The sequence below is a fragment of the Pezoporus flaviventris genome, unplaced genomic scaffold (assembly GCF_033815535.1).
Source record: "Pezoporus flaviventris isolate CSIRO_AGI_PZ_B2104156 unplaced genomic scaffold, CSIRO_AGI_Pfla_v1 ptg000109l, whole genome shotgun sequence".
Classification (NCBI taxonomy): domain Eukaryota; kingdom Metazoa; phylum Chordata; class Aves; order Psittaciformes; family Psittacidae; genus Pezoporus; species Pezoporus flaviventris.
Window position 1 is genome coordinate 638,414 of NW_026892657.1, and position 27,712 is coordinate 666,125.

The 27,712-nt window shown below is 50.0% G+C and overlaps 1 protein-coding gene across 1 annotated transcript; it reads left to right on the forward strand.

Annotated features, from left to right (window-relative positions):
- Nucleotides 1-1,839: 1,839 nt before the first annotated feature.
- LOC133281902 (E3 ubiquitin-protein ligase RNF166-like) lies at nucleotides 1,840-27,712 on the forward strand. The gene is made up of 7 exons (XM_061477792.1): nucleotides 1,840-1,861; nucleotides 2,284-2,464; nucleotides 4,496-4,652; nucleotides 11,096-11,208; nucleotides 26,011-26,125; nucleotides 26,631-26,738; nucleotides 27,647-27,712. The coding sequence occupies exons 1-7, from the start codon at nucleotides 1,840-1,842 to the stop codon at nucleotides 27,710-27,712; spliced, it is 762 nt and encodes a 253-aa protein (XP_061333776.1).

Sequence of the window (27,712 nt, forward strand, 5' to 3'; positions counted from 1 at the left end):
GGGCGACAGGATTGGCTGGGACCTTGAACCGAAAAAGATAAAGGACCACCTCCCAGGGACCGCGTGTGCGCGTTTTGGGTGGAGCGGAGGACTCCCCGGCGCACCCAGCGCTGTTTTATCTGCTATCGCTTACTCAGTTTAATAAAATTTACACTTTAAACCAAAATTGGCTACAATATTGATAACAAGATCCAAAACCATTTCCACAAGACACCCTTTGTGTCTTGTAGGACCCAAACCACAAGATGCCCCCTGCTTCTTGTGGGTATATACCAATCGGACACTAGCAGCTGGGTATATGCCTTTACCTATGAGATTTCCTATCTCAATTTACGGAAGGCTTCCTAATCTTGAATACACTTACCAAAGCAATTTACCAATTTAGTCTTTATGCAAGATGCCCCCTGCACCTTACAGACTATACAAAAGAAAAGAATGCCTTTTATGAAGATGGCCCTTTTCTGCTCCTGCAGTGATCCGAATGAGTTGAGGGGTCCCTCCGGGAAAAATTCCCGAGGGCCCTAGGGGAGCCCTGTCCTCAGCGGGTCCTGCAGCTGAGTAGAGTAAGTCCCACCTGGGTTGCCAAATTGTTTCAGAGAAAACTCCAGGAACAAACTTGCCAATAAAGTTTTCAAGCTGACAAGCAGGTATTCTTTATTGTGGCACTGGGAGACACGGGGGATAGCTCCTCCTAACGTGTGTCCCTGTATTGCTATACAGGCCGTCCTTATATAGTCCCTGGGCATACATATATTCATGAGGCTACGTGTGGACTACATAATTTTCCAGAAAGTTCCCCACATGCGTACAAAATTGTGGTGGTGGTCTCTGAGGGTCGTTTACTTCTTCCAACAATCTTCATCACTTCTGGCAGCCTTTGAAGCATGCCTAGTAGATGCTCATACCAGTTTAATTGGTTCGTTAGCACCAGAGACTTAATAATCCTCCTATCCTCCTACTTATCAGTTAGTTTAACTGCATCCCATCCTGGACACCTGCCATTCCCAAATACTCCTTATCCCTGCGTCCTGTTCTTCTAGCCTGCTTTTCTTACACTCATTTTGTACTAAGGTCATAGGGCCTAAAACTACGTCAACTACAAGAGTTTACCTTGTACAAGAATTCTCAGTATGTTCTCTAGCTGTACTCTATTTTTTCCTGTATATCATGCACTTCAGTAATTTTCCATTGCTACTGTTACAAAGCCATCAAATTTAACATTACTTAAAACTGATTCTAAAGGTTTATATATTTCATTTTGTAATTTTGTGCCCCCCTTGTCTCAGGACTGGGGCTAAGTTGCTAAGGAAATGAAACAAAGGGTTTGAAATACCATGACTCAAACAGACACAGTCTGCGTTTAAAAAGAATACTGTCTTTGTACAACCTGTGAAACTAAGCAGGTGCAGACTGGTTAAACCAGTTGGGTACCACATCTCTGCCAGACAGTTATGAAATCAAACCATAAAATGAGATAAATAAATAAGAGGAAGGGGTGCTCGAAATCGAGGAAGCGGAGATGTGACCAGAGGCGGGACAGTTAGCATGTAGACGTCAGACAGGCTGTAAACCTTGGAGTATCCAAACAATGGGGAATCAAGGGAAGGAACCTGCGGACGGGGTAGGAAATGTAAATCAAAGTTCTGCTTTTGCTGTGTGTGCCTACTTTCCAGGACACCCGTTTTTGCACAAACGTTAATAAATAGCTGCTTCACTGCTGTGTCTACCCTGAGCTTTTACAACAGATGGGGGTCGTATAATGCTTTACCTATGGTTCCTGCCTGAACCTAGAGACCATATCTTACAGGGGTACCGGGGATATTGCCAGGAGGATACGGGATGCGGTACCAGAGAGGCACCGGTGAGGGGGTATTGGAGGCGCAACGGGGGACAGTATCAGGGGGCAGTACCAAGGAGAACATCAGGGGCTGCACCGGGTGATACCAGAGGGATACTGGAGACAGCACCGGGGGGTTACTGAGGAAACCCCGGGGGAAGCACCAGAGGACAGTGGGTAGAGTACTGGGGCGTTACCGAGGGTAGCACCCGGGGGTACTCTGGAGGTACCAGAGGCAGCACGGGAAGATACCGAGGAGGTACTGGGGACAGCACCCGGTCACGGGTCAAGCTCCCTGCATCCCAGCGGCCCCGTGCCATCACCGTGTCCGCCCCACACCTTCCATTGTCCCCCGCCGCCTCGCACATGGTGATGACATCGTTCAGCCCCGTCCCACTCTGCTCCTGGTGCATGGTGATAACGCGGCGACGCACGGTGACATCAAGATCCCCCCGCCGCCGCCAGGTTCAGGAGCCTGCTGGTGGCGGCGGCGGCACAGGGGCCCCAGGCCCCGGGCAGGTCCCCTCTGTCGCCCCCTGCTGCCGAGGCACTGGAGGCACAGTTCAGTTGCCCCATCTGCCTGGAGGTCTTCCATCGCGCCGTCAGTATCACCGGATGCGGACACACGTGAGTTGGGGTGGCGGCGGGGCGCAACTGAGGGGACCCGCCCGGGGCCTGAGGCAGCTGTGCCGCCACCACCAACACTCATCCTGGTACCGGGGCTCCCATCTCACCCTGTACCCCCAGTCTGGTACCGAGACCCCCATGCCAACACCCCCATCACGGCACGACGACCCCTATCCCACCCCTCAGCACCTGTTCTTAGCTCCAAGCCTGGTGCAGGGATTCTCATTCTTCCCTCTCCCTTGTGCGTTACATCAGAGTGATTTGTGTCAGCAACTCAGGGGTCCGAGTGATCATTGCAATTTGTGGAGAAGGAATCCCTTGTGATCATTGCGCTATGTGCAAAGGGTATGATAAATGTCCCTGTCAATACCACAGTGAGGAGGAAGAAGAAGCAAGGGAATAATTCCCCTGGGTCAACCGCAATATTGTGCAAAGAAATGTTTTGTTCATTGTTTAAATTGCCTGAATGTTCTTAGAAAAGGGGGGGTAGGTAACTTAGAGATATGTCCTGTTACAGAAGGTTGTGAAATCTGTGCGCTGAACAAATAGACACATAAGGAGTGGAATTTATGGGGGCTAAGATGGCGGTCAGACTTGTGATAGACATAATATTTCTTCACCCGGAGACAAGACCCCATCAACAGGTGGAGAAGCCCGGGAAAAGAAGACAACAGGATTGGCTGAAGAAGCCTGGGAAAAGAAGACAACAGGATTGGCTGAAGAAGCCCGGGAAAAGAAGACAACAGGATTGGCTGAAACCCAAGAAGCCTGGGAAACCAAAAAGTATAAGAGACTATCCCCAGCAGTTCCCAGTGTGTGTCTCAGGCGGAGCGGAGACTCCCCGGCACACCCAGCGCTGCTTGCTTATTGTCTCTCTTATTAATAAAAATCAATTAAAACAGATTGGCTAGGTTTTTATAACACCCTTCAGCCCAGGACCCTCCATCTCCCCCCCCCTTCATCCTGGTACTGGGGCCCCTAGCTCACCCCCCATTTGGTGCTTGGCATCCCTCCTTGCTGCTCGGCCTCCAGCTGCTCTATAAGCATCGGGCACCTTGTCCCTATCCTGAAACCTCTTTCCCTCCTGGCGAGCTGGGTGCTGCTTTTTCCCCCCGTGTTTTCCCCCAACTGGACCTGGTGTGGGGTGCACCCAAGGGTCCTACCTCACTGACCACCCCAGCCCTCTTCTTCCTCTGTGCCCACACCTGGTTCCTGCCCCCAGCGTCTCCCCTAGACCCTGCTCCCAGCACACATCAGTGCTGGCTGGGGTCTAACCTGGGTGGGAATCCCACCCTGACCCCCATGGGTACTTTGCACTGCTCCCATGACCCCTGGTACCTGGAGCGAGGCTGTCTAAAGTGCTTCCATGGAGAGCTGGGGTCCCCTTGTCCTCCTTTCCCATCTTGTTACTGGGATATCTTGATCTTCCCCATTTCTAGCGTGTTTGGGGCTGGGGGTGCTCCATGGGGGTGGTGAAAGGGACCTGGGGCAAGGGGTCCCTCAGCAGAGGCGCAGCAGCAGCATTTCATTCCCCTGTTCTCTGTGATGTGAGCTGGGTAGGCAGCAGAGGGGATGAGGATGCCATGACCATTGACTTTGTGGGGACTGAGCTGCTTTGCCTTGTGCATGGGGGTTCCTGTCTGTGCTTCCTCTCCACTGCTTTGATTTCTCGTCCATGCTCCTGCAGGCATAAGGACCTTGAAAGGAGGAGAACCAGGCTCTAATGTGCTCATTGCCTTTATTCCTGTGTGGCCTGGATGCTCAGCATGAGTTGTTTGGCTCTGTTCAAATCTGCTCCCAGCCTCAGGTCTCAAAGCAGCTGCATTACCTGTGCCCCAGCAGTGCCTGGCCTCCCTGCACCCTCTCCCAAGCTCCCAGTTCTCCCTGTGGGGATGCTGATCCCTGGGTTTTGGGGCTACCCTGCAGCCTGGGGAGTGCAGGAGTCTCTGGAAATGGGTGTGCCCTGGGGCTGGGGTTCTGCTCCACCTCAATCCTCCTGGGCTGCTCAGAGCCACTGTCTGTGCCCCCCAGGTTTTGCGAGGAGTGCTTGCAGCCCTGCCTGCAAGTGCCATCCCCTCTCTGCCCACTCTGCCACATGCCCTTCGATCCCAAGAAGGTGGAGAAGGCTTCCAGTGTGGAGAAGCAGCTTTTGTCCTCCAAGGCTCCCTGCAGAGGCTGCAGCAAGAAGGTAAAGCTTATGGAGGAAGGCTGCCTGTACATATCCTACTGCCAGTGCCACAGCTGGAGGTTTCTCCTGGGTTCAGCAGTAGCAGTCATTTTTCTCCTTCTTAGTAGCTGGTGCAGTGCTGAGTTTTTGACTTTCAGCCTGGGAACAGCGCTGATAACTGTCATGGTTTAAGCCCAACTGGCAACCCAGAAACATCAGTCACTTGCTCACTCCCTGCCTTCCTCCCCCAGCTCCCGGAGGGATGGGGATGAGAATCAAAAGAATGTAACTCCCACAGGTTGAGATAAAAACAGTCCAGTAACTAAGGTATAACACAAACCCACTACCGCTACCACCAAGAATAATAATGATAAGGGAAATAACAAGGGAAGAGAATACAACTGCTCACAACCCGCTGACCAATACCAAGCCCGACCGGAGCAGTGATCCTTCTGGGTAACTGCCCCCAGTTTCTATACTGGGCATGACATGCTGAGGTATGGAATACCTCTTTGGTTAGTTTGGGTCAGGCGTCCTGTCTCTGCTCCCTCCCAACTTCCCCACCTCTCTGGCAGAGCATGAGACTCAGAAAGTCCTTGGTCAGAGTAAACATTACTGATCAACACCAAAAATAATCGGTGTTATCGGTGTTGTTCCCAGGCTGAAGGTCAAAAACACAGCACTGCACCAGCTACTAAGAAGGAGAAAAATGACTGCTACTGCTGAACCCAGGATGGTATCCACCCCTTATTCCATACCATTCACATCATGCTCAGATCCCACATTTTTCAATATACCATCACTCTTATCTCATATATATATATACATACACACACAGATGGACCAATCCCTATAAAGCTGCTGAGTCCATCCTGTCCATGATGTCAGGCTCCATTTCTTGTAACAGTCTTTCAGAGCAGGAGAGGCTGTGTGCAGTGTTGGATCGTTGCCTGCTGATGATACCGAAGAATTCATCTGGTTTCATCAAAGTTCATTCTTTGTGGGGATGATGGACAGAGGGAAGTCATGGCTGGTCGCTGGTGACCTGAAGACATCTATTTGGTGGGCTCTAAAAGTACTACATAGCAGGCAACAGCATACAACTGAGTTCATTGGCTGTTTTCCCCTAAAATCAAAACCCCTTGAGGTATACATCGGACTTCCCCATCTTCCCGCATTACCCACCAAGTATGTCTGGGTCCCTGAGCAAAAGCAATGCCACAAGTGGGTTTGCCTTTACCTGAAGCAGGAATAACCCTGACTGTCTTCTCCAGCAAATTCTTTATGTGCACCACAGGAACTTTATCCTCCTCTACAGTATGTAAAAGTTCTGACTGGGCTGGGCCAGCCCTGTTGGCAGATCCTCTGGTGTTGACCAACCAGGTGGCTTTTGGTAAATGTATATTTTGGTTAGTTCAATTATTATCTGTAAATGTTGCTGCTCTTTTATTGTGTGTGGTTCTGCTTCTGGATTTAACTGTGTAATTCTGCATATGTATTTGTTCTTCATTAACAGTCACAATAAATTGTGCAACTGGAGTGGGATAATTGTGTATGTGGTGCATCGCAAAATGCGAGTTAGATATGTGTCTTGGTTTAAATCCAGTCAGGTAATTTGTTCGCTCACTTCCCCCCCCTTTCTTGCCCTCCCCCTGCTCCCGGAGGGACGGAGAGGAGAATCGAAAAGAATGCAACTCCCACGGGTTGAGATAAGAACAGTTTAGTAACCAAGGTATAACACAAATCACTACTGCTACCACCAATGATAATAGTGATAAAGGAAATAACAAGGGAAGAGAATACAACACCTCAGCACCAGCCGACCGATAACTCGGCCCCCAAGCCCAACCAAGCTCCGACCGATACCTCCTCCAACCCTGCAGTCTCCCAGCCCTTCCGGCTAACTCCCAGTTACATCCTGGGCATGACGTGCTGTGGTATGGAATACCTCTTTGGTCAGTTTGGGTCAGGTGTCCTGTCTCTGCTTCCTCCCGGCTTCCCCTCCTCCCTGGCAGAGCATGAGGCTCACAAAGTCCTTGGCCAAACCAAAACATCTCTATCAGCTCTGTTCCCGAGCCGAAAGTCAAAACACTGCACTGCACCAGCTACCAAGGAGGAGAAACATGACTGCTACTGCTGAACCCAGGACATTATCCACCCCTTATTCCATACCATTCACGTCATGCTCAGATCCCACATTTTCAATATACCATCACTCTTATCTCGGTGCACTCTTATCTTAGTGCATGGACCAGTCCCTATAAAGCTGCTGCGTCCATCTGGTCCATGTCAAGCTCCATCTCTTGTAACAGTCTTCCAGAGCAGGAGAGACTGTGTGCAGTGTTCACACTCGTGAATAACCTGGGCAATAGTGTCCATTGTTAAGTCCACTCCTCGATCATGAGTCCATCTCTGTGTTGCATCTCTGCTCTGATGGCCTGAAGTGCCATGGGCCCACCAGGCTTAAAATAATTCACTGTCCCCTTGAGCAGTTTCTGCAGCTTGTTGCTGGGGACTCCATACAGCTGTCTTCCATCTCCGATGCTTCCAAAGCACTGGAGGGGCCCAGTGGACTAGATACTTGCCCATACTGTCCCACACACCCTGCCACTCATGACTCTCCAGCCTTGGGGAAAATCTCTTGGTCCCCCTATATTGTTGTCTAACCCCAGACAAGACCCAAACCTGACTCTGCTTAACTTTTGAGATCAGACAAAATGGTTGTGGGTAGAACACAGTCTGTGTGTGTGCCAACATTCTGATCCCCATCACAATCAGCAGGCAGGTCCCAAGGATACCCAAAGGCCATTCAGAGCCTTCAGAACTCTCAAACGATGCTGCTGTACTTGTCACTGGGGCTGGTGTAGCTGCTGTGCTTGCCGGCTCTCCCACCACCGGCTTCTCTTTTCCTGAGTCCAGCTCTTCCTCCTCTGCCTTGCTGGGAAGTGCTGCGTGGTCTCCTGCATCCTCCTGGGGCTCGGCGGGTGGCTGCCGGGGAATGCTCTCGGCCGTCGCAGGGCTGGGCTCCTCCGCGGGGCTCGGCTCCTCCGCGGGGCTCGGCTCTTCCGCGGGGCTCGGCTCCTCCGCCGCCTTATCCCGCTGCTCGGCAGCCGCCTCCTTCTGCTCCTCGACCGCCCCGGCCTCCTCCACCGGCAGCCGTCCCCTGGCGGCCTCCGGCCCCGCTCCCGCCGCCGCTTGGTCGCCGGGGCCGCTCTCCCGGGCCGCTTCAGCAGCCGCCGGCTCCCGGGACCGCTCCCCCTCAGTTCCCCGCAGCCTCACGAAGATGGAGAGTAGGGTGAGGACCAGGACGGTGAAGAGCAGCCGGACGGCCAGGTACAAGTCCACGGCCACGTCCGTCCCGCCCTGCTGCTGGAGCCCGCCCGCATTACAAGCCATTGCCATAAAGCACAGTGAGACAAGAACCTTAGCCCAGGCCCCACACTTGATAAACACTATCACAGCAAATACCGGCTCTACGTAAGTTACAACGGTCTGAAGCTGTGAGATCAAGAACAACTCTGATACCCAATAAATCAGCATTGTGACGAATGACTATTAATCCAGTCAAATCTGTCGTTATCTCAACCCTTCGTGCCCCACGTTGGGCGCCAAAAAGAACTGTCTTGGTTTAAATCCAGTCAGGTAATTTGTTCGCTCACTTCCCCCCCCTTTCTTGCCCTCCCCCTGCTCCCGGAGGGACGGAGAGGAGAATCGAAAAGAATGCAACTCCCACGGGTTGAGATAAGAACAGTTTAGTAACCAAGGTATAACACAAATCACTACTGCTACCACCAATGATAATAGTGATAAAGGAAATAACAAGGGAACAGAATACAACACCTCAGCACCAGCCGACCGATAACTCGGCCCCCAAGCCCGACCAAGCTCCGACCGATACCTCCTCCAACCCTGCAGTCTCCCAGCCCTTCCGGCTAACTCCCAGTTACATCCTGGGCATGACGTGCTGTGGTATGGAATACCTCTTTGGTCAGTTTGGGTCAGGTGTCCTGTCTCTGCTTCCTCCCGGCTTCCCCTCCTCCCTGGCAGAGCATGAGGCTCACAAAGTCCTTGGCCAAACCAAAACATCTCTATCAGCTCTGTTCCTGAGCCGAAAGTCAAAACACTGCACTGCACCAGCTACCAAGGAGGAGAAAAATGACTGCTACTGCTGAACCCAGGACAATATGCCTGTAGTTATCTCAACCCTTCATGCCCCACATTGGGCGCCAAAAAGAGCTGTCATGGTTTAAACCCAACCGGCAACCCAGAACTACTCAGCTGCTCGCTCACTCTTCCCCTTCCTCCCCCCGCTCCCAGAGGGATGGGGAGGAGAATCGAAAGAATGTAACTCCCACGGGCTGAGATAAGAACAGTCCAGTAACTAAGGTATAACACAAAACCACTACTGCTGCCACCACAAATAATAATGATAAGGGAAATAACAAGGGGAAAGAAGACAACTGCTCACCACCCGCTGACTGATACCCAGCCCGACCGGAGCAGTGATCTAGCCCTTCCAGGTAACTGCCCCCAGTTTCTATACTGAGCATGACATACTGTGGCATGGAATACCTCTTTGGCCAGTTTGGGTCAGGTGTCCTGTCTCTGCTTCCTCCCAACTTCCCCTCCTCCCTGGCAGAGCATGAGACTCAGGAAGTCCTTGGTCAGAGTAAACATGACTTAGCAATAACTAAAAACATTGGTTTTATCAGGAATGTTCCCAGGCTGAACATCAAAAACACAGCACTGCACCGGCTACTAAGAAGGAGAAAAATGACTGCTACTGCTGAACCCTGGACAATAACACAGATGTTTTTAGTTTGGCGGGTGGTGAGCAGTTGTATTCTCTTCCCTTGTTATTTCCCTTATTATTATCGGTGGCAGCAGTAGTGGTTTTGTGTTATACCTTTTGCTACTGGAGTGTTCTTACCTCAACTCGTGGGAGTTACATTCTTTTGATTCTCCTCCCCATCCCTCTGCGAACCAGCGGAGGAAGGGGTGGAGTGAGCGAGTGGCTGTGTGATTCTGAGTTTCTGGCTGGGCTTAAACCACACAAGGTTGCTTGCTATCAGTGGTTGGGATTATGGGGTCCCTTTTTCAGCATGTCCCCAAACTGCACCTGCAAGGTGTGTTGCCCCTAGTGTGATGGCTGCTGCCGTGAGCCAGGCAAGCGGGGCTGCGTGGAGGTGAAGGCACTGTCTCCTAGCTGCCTTTGTCAGCAGACTGTAGCTATTATTAAACAGTGGGGGCCTTCAAAAGGAGGCTGAGGTTTTCCTTCAACACGGAAGAGGCTGAGGCAAACCAGCTCTTCTGCTGCTCCTAATGAGGGTAAGGATTTAGCTCTTGCTTAACGTGCTGCAATCCCAACAGCCATGGGGAAGCTGAACCAGCAGCATGGCCTGGCCCTGCCTGGCACAGTCTGTTTTGGGATGCTCCAGGGACTGGTTGTAAAGCTGTTATTCATGGTGTGTCTCTGCTCATGTGCTTCCTGGCTTCTGTTTGAGGATCTTTTTGTAACTCCCTGTCTGTGGCCCAGGAACAATCCTGTAAGGTGTCAGAGCAGTTTGGGGTTTCTGCCTGTGTCGTGGTTTAAACCCAGTCAGGTAACTTGTTCACTCACTCCCAGTGAGTGGTGCCGAGCTGACAACAATCAAGGTCCGTGTCCGTCTCCCCCCCCCCTGCACCGGGGCTCTCCCCTTCCCCGCTCCCGGAGGAACAGGCAGGAGGATCGAGAGAGTGCAACTCCTACGGGTTGAGACAAGAACAGTCCAGCAACAAATCACCACCACTACTATCAGCTAAAACAATGATAAGGGAAAATAACAAGAGAAGAGAATACGATACCACCGGCCAAGAAAGCGAGTTCCACCCGGAAGCCCCTGTCCTTCCGGGTAACTCCCAGTTACCCCCCACCCCGGGCATGACGTGCTGTGGTATGGAATACCTCCCCGGCTAGCCCGGGTCAGGCGCCCCGTCTCTGCTTCCTCACAGCCTCCCCTCCTCCCTGGCAGAGCATGAGCCTCACAGAGTCCTTGGTCAGGGTAAACATCACTTAGCAACAACCGAAAACATCGGCTTCACCAACACTGTTCTCAAACTAGAAGTCAAAACACAGCACTGCACCAGTTAACACAAAGGAAAAAACATGACTGCTACTGCTGAACCCAGGACAGCCTGTCAGCAGTTCCTCCTTTGCAAAGGAAATGGAGCTAATGCTTCAGTAATGCAACCTGGGTGGTTTGTGTGTGACCTCTGGGGATACATGCAGTGAGCATGTGGCCCCAAATTGCTGTCCTACAAAGAACAGGCTGGTGTAGCGTTTCCACGCTGGTGTGTGTCGTCCTAAACAGACCAGTGTTTGTTCTAACATTGGTGGATCAAAACTGCTCTTCTGAGCTGTAGCAGAGGCTCTAGCACTGCATCTGGAAGGTGACAGGAATGTCTCTTCTCTCCTTGTTCTCCAGGTGACCCTTGCAAAAACGCTTTCTCACGTCTTGTCCTGCGCGAAGGTGCAGGAGCAGATGGCCAACTGCCCTAAGTTCGTTCCAGTTGTCCCCACGTCCCATCCTATTCCCAGGTACTGCCACATGTCAGGTAGGGAAACATGTCCCTCCTTGCAGGCTGCACCATCACTCTAGTCCCTTGCAAGCCCTAAAATCCCATCATGCGGTTTACTTTCCCCTGAGAAGTCGGAGGAAGAAACATCAGCACTCTTTCCCTCCTGGCATCTAGCCCCTGTGCTGCCCTGTATTTCAGAGCATGGTGTGGGAGGAAGGATCAACCAAACCAGGGTGGTTCAGCCTGTGGCTGGGGTGGAAATGGGCTGGGCTGGTTTCTGCCATGGCTGGATATCACAAAGTTGAGCAGAAGATGGCTGGCTTGGTTTGGAAGTGTAATGAGTAATTTCCTGTTTGTTAATCAAATCTTGCTTGCTTAGGAGTTACTTGCTTAGAGTTACTTGCTTGCTTAATAGTTACTGGAAAATTACGGTGCTTTGACATGTTGCTTATAGACCGCGGGTATCCGTTAAAGTAAACGAAGCATGGGGAAGGCGATAAGGAGCCTTCCTCCCAACACCCAACGGGAGACAGAATGAAACCCCGAAGGAGATAAGGAGCCTTCCTCCCCACACCCACCGGGAGACAGAATGAGACCCCTTATCTAACACCCATCGGGAGACAGAATGAGACCCCTTATCTACAGATCACACAGACGCAGAGGACGCCAGGAGGTGACACGTATATCGGATGAAGAAGAGTATAAAACCAGTGACTTTGGGGAAGTGGGTGCATGCCGTTGGCTGAGCGGAGACTCCCCGGCCACCCAGCGCTGTTTTGCTTGTTGTCGCTTGCTCAATAAACCAATTTGATTCATTGGTCTGGCTCTCATCAATTTATTTGAGCCACATTTATAACAATTTTGGTGCCGTGACTCGGATAGAGGCAATCTGGTACGAAGCCCCACACAGGGGAGGCACCCCGCTGTATAGTGGCCCTTGCTTGGGTGCTATCTCACCATACCCTCTACCGACGAATCCTAAATTCGACAGCAAGCAAAAGAAAGCCAGCAACCCCGTAATCTTTATGCACGAAGCTTGGAATGAAGAAGCAGGAGTGCGTAAAGTATAGGCTGGTTACCCGTTCGGTCGGGGTTGGGTATCCTGGAGTGTGCCTGTGTGAGACATCCAATTAAGGACAAAGCAAGTGCGGACCCCTTAGTAGTGCGGTTCCCATCTCCTGCGAGGGACTGGGCCACGAACAGGAGGCAAAAAGACTGTGTGTGTGTGAGAAGGCACTACGGAAGATGGGACAGAAGAAAAGCAAGCCTTCTCATTCCATGGTGGGGTCAGAGCTTAAGGCTAAGCTACCCCAGATACCACCGGATAGTCCATCGGGATTGATGATTAAATATTGGGATGACTACCCTTCTAGGCGGGGTAAGGACAAAGTAAAAATGGTACATTATCGTATGGAAGTTTGGGGAGGTAAACAGATTAGAGGTGATCATTTATATTGGACCGTATCTGGGTCCTTTAAGGACTGGATCTGCCAGTCTTTAAATATTTACGTTAACACAAAGGAGCCATTTAGTTTGGAGGAAAGCGAGTATGCAAGTTTATGGATAGGGTCCGAGACTAGGACAAATTTATATCTGTCGTGGTTTAAACCCAGTCAGGTAACTTGTTCACTCACTCCCAGTGAGTGGTGCCGAGCTGACAACAATCGAGGTCCGTGTCCGTCTCCCCCCCCCCTCCCCGCACCGGGGCTCTCCCCTTCCCCGCTCCCGGAGGAACGGGGAGGAGGATTGAGAGAGTGCAACTCCTACGGGTTGAGACAAGAACAGTCCAGCAACAAATCACCACCGCTACTATCAGCTAAAACAATGATAAGGGAAAATAACAAGGGAAGAGAATACGATACCACCGGCCAAGAAAGCGAGTTCCACCCGGAAGCCCCTGTCCTTCCGGGTAACTCCCAGTTACCCCCCACCCCGGGCATGACGTGCTGTGGTATGGAATACCTCCCCGGCTAGCCCGGGTCAGGCGCCCCATCTCTGCTTCCTCACAGCCTCCCCTCCTCCCTGGCAGAGCATGAGCCTCACAGAGTCCTTGGTCAGGGTAAACATCACTTAGCAACAACCGAAAACATCGGCTTCACCAACACTGTTCTCAAACTAGAAGTCAAAACACAGCACTGCACCAGCTAACACCAAGGAAAAAACATGACTGCTATTGCTGAACCCAGGGCATTATCCACCCCTTATTCCATACCATTCACGTCGTGCTCAGATCCCACATTTTCAATACACCATCGCTCTCCCACATATATACATCCATATACATACAGACCAAGAGGAAAAAATCATTTTCTTAGTGCATGGACCAATCCCTATAATGCTGCCGAGTCCATTCGGTCCATGATGTTCCAAGTTCATTCTCTGTTGGGATGATGGCTGGAGGGAAGTCAGGGCCAGTCGCTGGTGACCTGGAGACATCTAGTTGATGGGCTATAAAAGCATTACACAGCAGGCAACAGCATACAATTGAGTTCACTGGCTGTTTTCCCCTAAAATCAAAACCCCTTGAGGTATACATCGGACTTCCCCATCTTCCCGCATTACCCACCAAGTATATCCAGGTCCCTGAGCAAAAGCAATCCCACGAGTGGGTTTGCCTTTACCTGAAGCAGGAATAACCCAGACTGTCTTCCCCAGCAAATTCTTCATATGCACCACGGGAACTTTGTCCCCCTCTACAATATGTAAAAGTTCTGACTGGGCTGGGCCGGCCCTGTTGGCAGATCCTCTGGTGTTGACCAACCAGGTGGCCTTTGGTAAATGTGTATCCCAATGCTTGAAAGTTCCCCCACCCATCGCTCTCAGTGTAGTTTTTAACAGCCCATTGTACCGTTCGATTTTTCCAGAGGCTGGTGCATGGTAGGGGATGTGATATACCCACTCAATGCCATGCTCTTTGGCCCAAATATCTAAAAGGTTATTCCGGAAATGAGTCCCATTGTCTGACTCAATTCTCTCTGGGGTGCCGTGTTGCCACAAAATCTTTTTCTCAAGGCCCAGGATGGTGTTCCGGGCAGTAGCATGGGGCACAGCGTATGTTTCCAGCCACCCGGTGGTTGCTTCCACCATGGTAAGCACATGGCGCTTGCCTTGGCGGGTTGGTGGCAGTGTGATATAGTCAATCTGCCAGGCCTCCCCATATTTATACTTCAACCATCGTCCTCCATACCAAAGAGGCTTGGGTACATGGGCATCTACATGACGTACCTTCACCACCAGGTTCTGCACCCTGGCAGCAATATCTTGCCACAGTGCAGCAGCCCAGATGGGTTTACCTCTGCGTTGCCAGTTGCTCTGCTTCCATTGCTTCAACCACCCCCACAGGGCATTTGCCACCATCCATGAGTCAGTATAGAGATAAAGTACTGGCCACTTTTCTCGTTCAGCAATGTCCAGGGCCAGCTGGATGGCTTTCACCTCGGCAAATTGACTCGATTCACCCTCTCCTTCAGCAGTTTCTGCAACTTGTCGTCCAGGACTCCATACAGCTGCCTTCCATCTCCGATGCTTTCCCACAATACGGCAAGAGCCATCAGTAAACAAGGCATACTGCTTTTCACTTTCTGACAGTTTATTATATGGTGGGGCCTCTTCAGCGCGCACCACCTCCTCCTCTGGTGACATTCCGAAATCTTTGCCCTCTGGCCAGTCCATGATGACTTCTAGAATGCCTGGACGACTGGGATTTCCTATTCGAGTTCGTTGTGTAATTAGTGCAGCCCATTTACTCCATGTAGCATCAGTTGCATGATGTGTAGAGGAGACCCTGCCTTTGAACATCCAGCCCAGCACGGGCAGCCGGGGTGCCAGGAGGAGCTGTGCTTCAGTGCCAATCACTTCCGAAGCAGCTCGAACCCCTTCATAGGCTGCCAGTATCTCTTTCTCAGTTGGGGTATAGCTGGCCTCAGATCCTTTGTATCCCCGACTCCAAAAGCCGAGGGGTCGACCTCGAGTCTCTCCTGGAGCTTTCTGCCAGAGGCTCCAGGTAGGACCGTTCTCCCCAGATGCAGTGTACGGTACATTTTTTACATCTGGTCCGGTCCGGACTGGTCCAAGGGCTACTGCATGAACTATCTCGCGTTTAATTTGCTCAAAGGCTTGTTGCTGCTCAGGGCCCCATTTAAAATCATTCTTCTTCCGGGTCACATGATAGAGAGGGCTTACAATTGAACTGTAATTTGGGATGTACATTCTCCAGAACCCCACTGCACCCAAGAAAGCTTGCGTTTCTTTCTTATTAGTTGGTGGAGACATTGCTGTTATCTTGTTGATCACATCTGTGGGGATCTGTCTACGTCCATCTTGCCATTTTATTCCCAAAAATTGAATCTCCTGTGCAGGTCCCTTGACCTTACTCCGTTTTATGGCAAAACCGGCTTTCAGCAGGATTTGGATTATTTTCCTCCCTTTCTCAAAGACTTCTTCCGCTGTATCGCCCCACACAATAATGTCATCAATGTATTGCAGGTGTTCTGGAGCTTGCCCCTGTTCCAGTGCAGTCTGGATCAGTCCATGGCAAATGGTAGGGCTGTGTTTCCACCCCTGGGGCAGTCGGTTCCAAGTGAACTGGACACCCCTCCAAGTAAAAGCAAACTGTGGCCTGCACTCTGCTGCCAAAGGAATTGAGAAAAATGCATTGGCAATATCAATCATGGCATACCACTTGGCTGCCTTTGACTCTAGTTCATACTGAAGTTCTAGCATGTCCGGTACGGCAGCACTCAATGGTGGTGTGACTTCATTCAGGCCACGATAGTCTACTGTTAGTCTCCATTCTCCATTAGACTTTCGCACTGGCCATATGGGGCTATTGAAGGGTGAGCGGGTCCTGCTGATCACCCCCTGACTCTCCAGTCTACGGATCAGCTGATGGATGGGAATCAGGGAGTCTCGGTTGGTGCGATATTGCCGCCGGTGCACTGTTGTGGTCGCAATTGGCACTTGTTGTTCTTCAACTTTCAGCAACCCCACAGCAGAGGGATCTTCTGAGAGACCAGGAAAGGTGGACAGCTGCTCAATTTCCTCAGTCTCCAAAGCAGCAATACCAAAAGCCCACCGGTACCCTTTTGGGTCTTTGAAGTATCCTCTCTTGAGGTAGTCTATGCCGAGAATGCATGGAGCCTCTGGACCAGTCACAATAGGGTGCTTTTGCCATTCCCTCCCAGTCAGGCTGATTTCAGCCTCCAGCACAGTCAACTCTTGGGATCCTCCTGTTACTCCAGAAATATAGATGGGTTCCACCCCTTGACAGCTTGATGGCATCAGGGTACACTGTGCACCGGTATCTACTAGAGCCTTATACTTCTGTGGGACTGATGTGCCAGGCCATCTGATCCACACAGTCCAGTAAATGCGATTGTCCCCTACCTCCACCTGGCTGGAGGCAGGGCCCCTCTAATGGTCGTCACAGCATTGGACACTTAAGTCGTGTTGAAAGGGATTATTCTTCATTATCACAGGAGCTGGAGTAAAATCAGCTCTTCCACTCCATCTGGGAAATTGCTCACCAGAGACTGAAGCCGTAGCTCTCATGGGACGATCAGTCTTGGCCCTTGCTCCCCTCTTCAGTTCACTCACCCGTTCCTCCAAAGCTGAAGTAGGTTTTCCATCCCACTTTGTCATGTCTTCTCCGTGATCCAGCAGGTAAAACCATAGGGTACCCCGTGGCGTATACCTTCTGTATCTCCTCTCTTGAACAATAGGACGCCTTTTGTTAATAGCTGAGATGTGTGTTGGTACACGTGAGGAGCTGGATAAATCATATACATCGTCCCTCAATTTGTCGAGGTCCTGGGACAGTTTTTTTCACAGCTGAGATGATGGAAGGGGTGAGATTGTCTTCGAACTCTCGGAGTTTATGAACCATTTCATCCACTGTTAGTGGTACTATGTCATTCCAGGTCACTGTTGCCAATGAATGGGCATATGATGACGGTGCATTCCGTGTAAGTTTTCGCCACATGGGTCGTGTACATTCAACTTCATCTGGATCTATAGGTGTATCCCCGTTATTCGGCTTGATGTGATAGATCATCTCTATGATGGCCGATTCCCTCAGAGACTGGATGCCTTTGTCTATAGTAGTCCACTTGGCCGAACGACTCGTAACATCGTCCTTGCACGGAAACCTTTCTTTCACAGCTGCCAAGAGCCTCCTCCAAAGGCTGAGGGACTTTTTCTCTCTTGCAATTGCTTTGTCAATTCCCCCTTCTCTAGCAAGTGATCCCAGCTGCTTGGCTTCTGTACCTTCTAGTTCGTGACCATCGGCCCCATTGTCCCAGCATCGGAGTAACCAGGTGATGATGTGCTCCCCTGGTTGACGAGTAAAATCTTTTCGCATATTCCGCAGCTCGGTTGAGGTCCGAGGTCGAGAAGTTACCTCTTCTTCTTCTTCTTCTTCTTCTTCGTCATGTGATGATGACTCCTGATCAGATTCTGGACCGGGTGGTGAATTCATTGGTTCTTCATCTCGCTTCACCCTTTTTGCCTCCTTTTTGCTTGTTCTCTTGCGTACAGGGGCAACTGATATTGGTACGAATTGGTCCTCTGGTTTGGCTGCAGTGATTATCACTGTGGTTTGAGTAGCGACTGTACTTGTTGCTGGGGTGGTGTAGCTACTGTGCTTGGAGCTGGGGTAACCGCGCTGTCTGTTGCAGTTGAAGTTTGAGCAGCTGCTGTACTTGCCACTGGGGTAGCAGCGCAGTTCATTGCAGCCAAAGTTTGAGTAGTGACTGTCGCTTTGCCCTCAAATCCGCCGACATTCTTTTCCTTTTGAAGGTGCTGGATAGTGTTGAACAAGGCCCTGTAAGCATAGGCCAAGCCCCAGCACGTTGCCATGATTTGTCCATCTCTGGTATGGCCAGAATGACCACACACCTCATTTAAGTGTTTTACTAATTCTTCTGGATTTTGCAGTTGTTCGGTAGTGAAATTCCAAAATACTGGAGGGGCCCACTGACCTAGATACTTGCCCATACTATCCCACACACCCTGCCACTCATGGCTGTCCAGCCTCAGGGAAAATCTCTCGGTCCTCCTACATCGTCGTTTAACCCCAGACAAGACCCAAACCTGAATCTGCTTAACTCTTGAAATCAGTAGTGGGCAAAACACACTCTGTATGCGTGTTAGCATGGTGATTCCCATCACCATCAGCAAACAAGTCTCAACAGCATTAAAAGGCCATTCAAAAAATTCAAAACTCTCAAATGTAAATGGTCTGGGGGGACGACTAGGAGGGTAAAAGGATGTCTCCTTCACAGGTTGAGCACCTGAGAAGGAGAAAAAAGATGTGTAATTGCTAAGCACCTCCATCATATACCTCCCAAAGTATAAAGGTGGTGACCACACTGGGAACATAAGCCAGATCAGTTTCATGATCAATGATTCTATTGTATTACAAGTCATTACCATAAAGTACAATGGGATAAAAACCTTAGCCCAAGCCCCACACCTGAAAAACACTAATACAGCAAACACCGGATGGACGTAGGATATGATATACTGAAACTGTGAGATCAAGAGGAAAAACCTTGAGAGCCAATAAATCAGCATTGTGACAAGTGACTATCAATCCAGTCAGATCTGTTCTTATCTCAACCCCTCGTGCCCCACGTTGGGCGCCAAAAATAACTGTCGTGGTTTAAACCCAGTCAGGTAACTTGTTCACTCACTCCCAGTGAGTGGTGCCGAGCTGACAACAATCAAGGTCCGTGTCCGTCTCCCCCGCCCCCTCCCCGCACCGGGGCTCTCCCCTTCCCCGCTCCCGGAGGAACGGGGAGGAGGATCGAGAGAGTGCAACTCCCACGGGTTGAGACAAGAACAGTCCAGCAACAAATCACCACCGCTACTATCAACTACAACAATGATAAGGGAAAATAACAAGAGAAGAGAATACGATACCACCGGCCAAGAAAGCGAGTTCCACCCGGAAGCCCCTGTCCTTCTGGGTAACTCCCAGTTACCCCCCACCCCGGGCATGACGTGCTGTGGTATGGAATACCTCCCCGGCTAGCCCGGGTCAGGCGCCCCGTCTCTGCTTCCTCACAGCTTCCCCTCCTCCCTGGCAGAGCATGAGCCTCACAGAGTCCTTGGTCAGGGTAAACATCACTTAGCAACAACCGAAAACATCGGCTTCACCAACACTGTTCTCAAACTAGAAGTCAAAACACAGCACTGCACCAGCTAACACAAAGGAAAAAACATGACTGCTACTGCTGAAACCAGGACAATATCCTTTAAAAGAAAGAAAAGGGGGGGCAAAGAAGAAGACGCGGAGTGAGGATGAAATCCCCATTTCGCCTCCCCCTTATATACCACCGCCACCGCAGCCCTCTCCTCCTCCAACAGCTCCAAACTACCCCTAGTTCCCCCGAGGAGAACAGGCGGGTGACCCGGAGCCAAAGTAGGGCAAGGGAAAGCAGGGGTAATCTATAACCTCTCTGAGAGGTTGCAATGGGAGGAGCGCAACCTGGTATGGGATATGTCTCTGTCCCTTTAAACTCAGGAGACGTTAGAGACTTTAAGAAGGAAATGGGTAACTTATTAGAGGATCCCCTGGGAGTTGCAGAACGAGTAGACCAGTTTTTGGGGCCCAACGTTTACACCTGGGATGAACTGCAGGCCATATTGGGTATTTTGTTCACGGCAGAAGAAAGGGCTATGGTCCGGAGGGCCGGAACGAGAATTTGGGACCAGCAACATCAGCAAGGACCCGCGGCGGATGTTAAGTGGCCCCTCCAGAGACCTAATTGGAATAATCAAAATGAAATGGATAGAGGCCATATGCAGGACTTAAGGACTATCATAGTTCAGGGGATAAGGGAATCTGTCCCTAGGGGACAAAATATTAAGAAAGGCTTCAGTGGACACCAGAAAAAGGATGAAACCCCTACGGAATGGTTAGAGAGACTTAGAAAAAAATCTCCAACTTTATTCAGGGCTAGATCCTAGTACTCGGGTAGGGCAAGCCTTACTAAAAACACAATTTGTAGCTAAATCATGGATGGATATTAGGAAGAAGCTGGAAAACATAGAAGATTGGCAGGACCGCGGTTTAGATGAACTACTGAGAGAAGCTCAGAAGGTATATGTTCGAAGGGAAGAGGAGACGCAAAAGAAGCAGGCTAGAATGCTGGTAGCAGAGGTCAGAGAAGGACAGAGGGTACCCCCTCCTAGGAAGGGGCCTGAATCCCGACAATCGGGATCGGGACCCCGGAGGCCTCCAAGGGAAAAAGAGCGAGGAACGGTGCTTTGTTTGTATTGTGGAGGAAAAGGACATGTTAAGAAAGACTGTAGAAAGAGGATGATGGATGAGAAGATGTTCAAGGAAGATTAGGGGTGTCAGGGGCTCTATCTGCTGGGGACTCGAGAAAGAACAGAGCCCTTGATAAAATTAAAAGTGGGTCCCTGGCAACAAGAAGTTGAGTTCCTAGTGGACTCAGGAGCGGAAAGATCAACTGTTCAAAAATTGCCCCGAGGATGTAAGATATCCCTGGAGACAGTACAGTTTATTGGAAACAAAGGAAAACCAGGAATAAAAATTGATTATTGAGAATCAGAAAATTGGTGGGCTCATAAGTGCCTTTAAGGGCGGCTACCTATATCCAAAAGGGGAGACGATTGGAACAAGGGGAACATATACCCAAGAGCCCTAAACTCTGCCCTCAAGGATATTAGGATTCAACTATGGATGAGCCCCTGAAGACTGCGACTGCTGCCGAGAAAAAAAACGACCTCTCTGATCCAGGCAACGAATGGAGGCAGAGGCATACAAAGGTGGGGATATAGAGGGACCATAGCCACCAAAAGTTTAGGGTGGAAAGAGGCGCAAATTAAGTGGATGGGCCAGGTAGGTAGTAAGACCCCTACCAAATTTCGAGGGAAGGATTGGAAATCCGGATTTATGAGAGGAGGTAACCCACCAATTTTCTGGATCATCTATTGGATATGGGGATGGACATTAATCTCGGTAAAAGGATATGTCCATCAACCTTTCAAGTGGACCTTGTACAGATGGGAAGATCAACAAGTAGTCCAAAGTATAACCACATCAGGAGGGCCCACTTTTACTGCTAGCCTCTGTCAACTAGTACCTAGAAGCCCGTGTTTAGATTGTGTGGGATTTTACTTCTGCCCAAGTTCAAATCCAGGAAGAGGATATTGTAATCACCCCGGGGAATATTATTGTGCCTACTGGGGATGCGAAACAATAGCCTCAGATTGGGTCCCTGTAAATCCGGACAAGTTTTTAAGGGTACAATGGGGGCCTTATGGATGCACCCCTCTGGAAAAAAAAAAAAAAATGGAATGGAGGAGTAGTATTGGCTCCCCGTGGGAGAATCGAACTGGGGAACTATCAGCACCTTATGATTAATGTAACGAACCCTTTTGACCAAGGGTGGATAATGGGGAAAACTTGGGAGGTATGATATAAGGAGCCAGGAGCCTATAGCGGGGGCCTCATTTTAATCAAGAAGGAACCAATCCCACAAGATCCTAAACCCGTAGGACCTAATAATGTATTAGCAGAAAAAAACCATCAGAGGAAATTCCTAAAATAGATGAAGTGGGGGTTAAAAATGACACAATAATTTCCAACAACTCAATGAATCTCGTATTAAATGACACTCAAAATCCTAAGGACAGTAATAGAGTGTTGTGGTTTAAACCCAGTCAGGTAATTCGTTCGCTCACTTCCCCCCCTTTCTTGCCCTCCCCCTGCTCTCGGAGGGACGGAGAGGAGAATCGAAAAGAATGCAACTCCCACGGGTTGAGATAAGAACAGTTTAGTAACTAAGGTATAACACAAATCACTACTGCTACCACCAATGATAATAATGATAAAGGAAATAACAAGGGAACAGAATACAACACCTCACCACCCGCTGACCGATAACTCGCCCCCCAAGCCCGACCAAGCTCCGACCGATACCTCCTCCAACCCTGCAGTCTCCCAGCCCTTCCGGCTAACTCCCAGTTACCTCCTGGGCATGACGTGCTGTGGTATGGAATACCTCTTTGGTCAGTTTGGGTCAGGTGTCCTGTCTCTGCTTCCTCCTGGCTTCCCCTCCCCCCTGGCAGAGCATGAGGCTCACAAAGTCCTTGGCCAAACCAAAACATCGCTATCAGCTCTGTTCCCGAGCTGAAAGTCAAAACACTGCACTGCACCAGCTACCAAGGAGGAGAAAAATGACTGCTACTGCTGAACCCAGGACATAGAGACAACTTTCTTTGGAAATTAATGAAAGCTAGTTACCAGTTGTTAAATGCCACCAATCGCAACCTAACCAAACATTGCTGGCTATGTTATGGGATAAAGCCTCCTTTTTATGAAGCAGTGGGAGTTACTACAAAGGCTAGGTGTGTAAATGGTTCTAACCCAGCATAATGTACATGGGGAAAGGAAAATCAAGGGATAACATTGGCTCAGGTCACTGGGAAGGGCAGATGTGTAGGAAAAATTCCAAAACGTCAAAAACATCTATGTGAAGTTAATACAATTGCTGCTAAACAGAAAAAAACAGCAAAGTGGTTATTACCAGCCAAAAATGCCAAGTGGGCTTGCTGAAACATAGGTGTAACCCCTTGCCTGTCGCTAGAATTGTTTAATGATTCCTCAGATTTTTGTATCCAAGTCATGATAATACCAAGAAATCTTTACCATCCTGAAAATTTTATGTATGACCACCAGACTGCCCAAGACCATCACCTGTTTAAACGAGAACCTTTCACTGCATTAACGATAGCAGCTTTAATGATCTTGGGAGGTACAGGAGTTGGTACAGGAATAGCCTCATTAGTAAAACAAAGTAAAGAATTTCACACCTTAAGAATGGCTGTAGATGAGGACTTAGTCAGAATTGAACAATCCATAAGTGCCCTAGAAAAATCTGTAGGGTCGTTATCTAAAGTAGTGTTACAAAATCAAAGAGGATTAGACCTAATGTTCCTACAACAAGGAGGGCTTTGCGCCGCACTTAAGGAAGAATGTTGTGTGTATGCGGATCATACTGGAATTGTAAGAGATACCATGACCAAGCTACAAGAAGGACTAGAAAAAAGAAAAAGGGAGCGAGAAGCCCAACAAAGTTGGTATGAGTCACGGTTTAATTACTCTCCATGGTTGACTACATTATTGTCTACCATTGCAGGGCCCTTAATATTGTTAATTCTGAGACTAACTTTTAGCCTGTGTGTTTAACAAAGTGATTGCAATTGTAAAAAGCAGGCTGGAGGCTGCCCACTTGATGCTCATTAGGGCTCAATACGAGCCACTACATAAGGAATCTGCAGTAGAAGACGTCTTAATTTTAAGCCACGCAACACTCCAAAGATTTGATGAACAAAATGGCAAACAGAAAAAGGGGGGATTGCAATGAGTAATTTCCTGTTTGTTAATCAAATCTTGCTTGCTTAGGAGTTACTTGCTTAGAATTACTTGCTTGCTTAATAGTTACTGGAAAATTACGGTGCTTTGACATGTTGCTTATAGACCGCGGGTATCCGTTAAAGTAAACAATGCATGGGGAAGGCGATAAGGAGCCTTCCTCCCCACACCCAACGGGAGACAGAATGAAACCCCGAAGGAGATAAGGAGCCTTCCTCCCCACACCCATCGGGAGACAGAATGAGACCCCTTATCTACAGATCACACAGACGCAGAGGACGCCAGGAGGTGACACGTATATCGGATGAAGAAGAGTATAAAACCTGTGACTTTGGGGAAGTGGGTGCATGCCGTTGGCTGAGCGGAGACTCCCCGGCCGCCCAGCGCTGTTTTGCTTGTTGTCGCTTGCTCAATAAACCAATTTGATTCATTGGTCTGGCTCTCGTCAATTTATTTGAGCCACATTTATAACAGAAGGAGTCAATCGAGTCCTTTCACACACACAGTATGCTAGAGATTGGAAGGGACCTCGAAAGATCATCTAGTCCAATCCCCCTGCCGGAGCAGGAACACCTAGATAATGTTACACAGGAATGTGTCCAGGCGGGTTTTGAATGTCTCCAGGGAAGGAGACTCCACAACCTCCCTGGGCAGCCTGTTCCAGTGTTCTGTCACCCTCACTGAGAAGAAGTTTCTTCTCAAGTTTAAGTGGAACCTCTTGTGTTCCAGTTTGTACCCATTACCCCTTGTCCTATCATTGTTTGCCACTGAGTAGAGCCTGGCTCCATCCTCGTGACACTCCCCCTTTATATATTTATAGACACTAATAAGGTCACCCCTCAGTCTCCTCTTCTCCAAACTACAGAGACCCAGCTCCCTCAGTCTTTCCTCATAAGGGAGATGTTCCACTCCCTTAATCATCTTCGTTGCCCTGCGCTGGACTCTCTCCAGCAGCTCCCTGTCCTTCTTGAACTGAGGGGCCCAGAACTGGACACAATATTCCAGATGGGGTCTCACCAGGGCAGAGTAGAGGGGAAGGAGGACCTCTCTCGACCTACTAACCACCGCCCTTCTAATACACCCCAGGATGCCATTGGCCTTCTTAGCCACAAGGGCACAGTGTTGGCTCATGGTCATCCTGTCATCCACTAGGACCCCCAGGTCCCTCTCCCCTACACTGCTCTCTAACAGGTCGTTCCCCAACCTATACTGGAACCTGGGGTTGTTCCTGCCCAGATGCAGGACTCTACACTTTCCCTTGTTATATTTCATCAAGTTATTCCCTGCCCAACTCTCCAGCCTGTCCAGGTCTCGCTGGATGGCAGCACAGCCTTCTGGCATGTCAGCCACTCCTCCCAGCTTAGTGTCATCAGCAAACTTGCTGATAGTACACTCAATTCCCTCATCTAAATCATTGATGAATATATTAAATAATACTGGTCCCAGTACTGACCCTTGAGGCACTCCACTAGTCACAGGCCTCCAACTAGAATCAGACCCATAGACTACCACTCTCTGGCTTCTCTCCTTCAGCCAGTTCGCAGTCCACCTCACTACCTGATCATCCAGTCCACACTTCCTCAATTTAGCTGTGAGGATGCTGTGGGAGACTGTGTCAAATGCTTTGCTGAAGTCAAGGTAGACCACATCCACCGCTCTGCCATCATCCATCCATCGTGTTATTTCCCCATAAAAGGCTAAGAGATCGGTCAAACATGATTTCCCCCTGGTGAAGCCATGTTGACTGCCCCTCATAACCCTCTTATCCTTGATATGCCTTAAGATGGTACCAAGGATAAGGTGTTCCATCACTTTCACAGGGATGGAGGTGAGTCTGACCAGTCTATAGTTACCCGGGTCCTCCTTCTTGCCCTTTTTGAAGACTGGAGTGACATTTGCTTTCCTCCAGTCCTCAGGCACCTCTCCCGTTTCCCAAGACTTGGTAAAGATGATGGAGAGTGGTCTAGCAATGACTTCCGCCAGTTCCCTCAGCACCCGCGGGTGCATCCCATCTGGACCCATGGATTTATGGATGTCCAGATTGCTCAACTGATCTCTCACCCAATCCTCATCGACTAAGGCAAACTGCTCCATCGATCTGACTTCATCTAAGGTCTCAGGGGTACAGGGCTCTTCAGGACTGCCTGCAGCAGAGTAGACAGAGACAAAGAAGGCATTCAGTAACTGCCATCTCTGTATCTTCTGTCACCAGGGCACCCATCCCGTTCATCAGTGGGCCTACATTGCCTCTGGTGTTAGTTTTGTCTGCCATGTATTTGAAAAAGCTCTTTTTGCTGTCCTTGACCCTTCTCGCCAGGTTTAATTCTAAGGATGCCTTAGTCCTCCTAGCTGTCTTCCTACATCCTCTAGCAGCAGCCTACCTGGGGTATCAGAGCCCATCCTTGCTCTCTTTAGCAATATTCCCAATCGCTCGACATTTGTGTGCCCATACTGTGGGGCCCGGAACTTGGACCAGCAGGATCTGGTAAAGCACTGCATGGAGAACCACCGCAATGACCCCAACAAAGTGGTGAGTGATGATGGGGTGCTGGGAGGAGCTGGTTCTGTGCAGTGTAACTCCTGGAAATCCTAATACACTGTAGCTGATGCTGCAACCAAGGTCACCAGCATGCAGAGCTGTGTTTCCAGCTGGTTTAGTTTTTTTTTAGATCCCTTTTGATGGGACGTGGTGTCTTGTGCCTGTTTGTTTTGTTAGAGGCTTTCTAGAATGAGCTGCCTCCATCCCCCTGTGCCTGCAACTTGGGTGGTGCTGGATTTCCTCTCCCCATCCGCACTGGGTTGACCGAGGCAGGGAATGTGCAGCTCTGGCACTGTCTCAGGTGCTCACATACATGTGTAACTTGTCAGCAGGCTAAAAGCAGCCTGAGCCACATGCTAGAAGCTCTGTGCACCAAGAGATCTGCTTGGGGATTTGAGGGACCCCCTTTTTAGTACATCCTCTGCATATCACCCCTCTGTCAGAAAAAGGTCTGTGCCCTAGGGTCACAGTTCCCTTTCATCCCTGCCTGCTGCAGGTGTGCCCAGTCTGCTCATCCATGCCCTGGGGGAACCCCAGCTACAAGAGCACCAACTTCTTCCAGCACCTTCTCCACAGGCACAAGTTTTCCTATGACACCTTTGTGGTGAGTATGTGAGCTGAAACCAGATTATCTTCCTCCATCCTGACCCACTGTGCAGCTCCTTGGGAGGGGAACAGATCTTTCTTCAGGCTTTGTGGGAGGCACATGTCACATGTGTAGCCCTGATTAGGAGACCCCCACGGCTGTGGGGCTGGGATCCCCACCTGCCCTGGGGGTGCTTGAGCTGGTCCTCATCAAACACACCAGGAAAACCTCTCTGGAGGAGGAAAATGTTACTGCTCTATGAAGGTGAGTTGTTTCTTCCCATGCTCCATTTAACTCTTCCCCTGAGGATCTGTAACACAAAAGCCCTTTTCTTTGGGGCTTCACAAGCAGTGAGAGAGGAGCAGCCCAGCCTCAGGGCTTGGGGGGGGCTGGTTGCTGCATGTGGGGGGTGTCCATGGCTCCCTACCTGAGGAGCTGCTGACCCCTCCTGAGCGGGAGTGAGGGTGTGATTGCCCAGCCTTGGCTCCAGGGACTGAGGGGAGGTTTTGTCAGCATCCTGCATTTATTGCAGGGCCATTAGAAGTCAGGGAAAGGAATCTCCAAATACTTATAGAGAAATATCCTTACTTAGGGAGTGATCATTGTGTCATATAAACCCAAACTGGAGTGCCATGGCTTTGCTTTGTCCTTTGGCCACAGCTGCTTGTGTGGGCATGTTTCATCCCTGCCCTCCACCAGGTCTAAGAGCAGGGCTGATGTTGGCAGATTCCAGGATGGAGATGGACCATGGGCACAAAGGACACACCAAAGAGCATGGCATTCCTGGGACCCATGTGCTGGAGGAGAGGGAGGCTTGCAGCCTTGGTGGTACCATAAGGAGCTCCTGCTGTGTCCACCCTGCTGCTTGATGGAGAATCTGCAGCCTGGCTGTGCCACTTCTCCTGATCATCCCTCTCAATTTTTAGGACTATAACATTGATGAGGAGGCAGCATTGCAGGTGGCCCTGGCACTGTCACTCTCTGAGAACTGA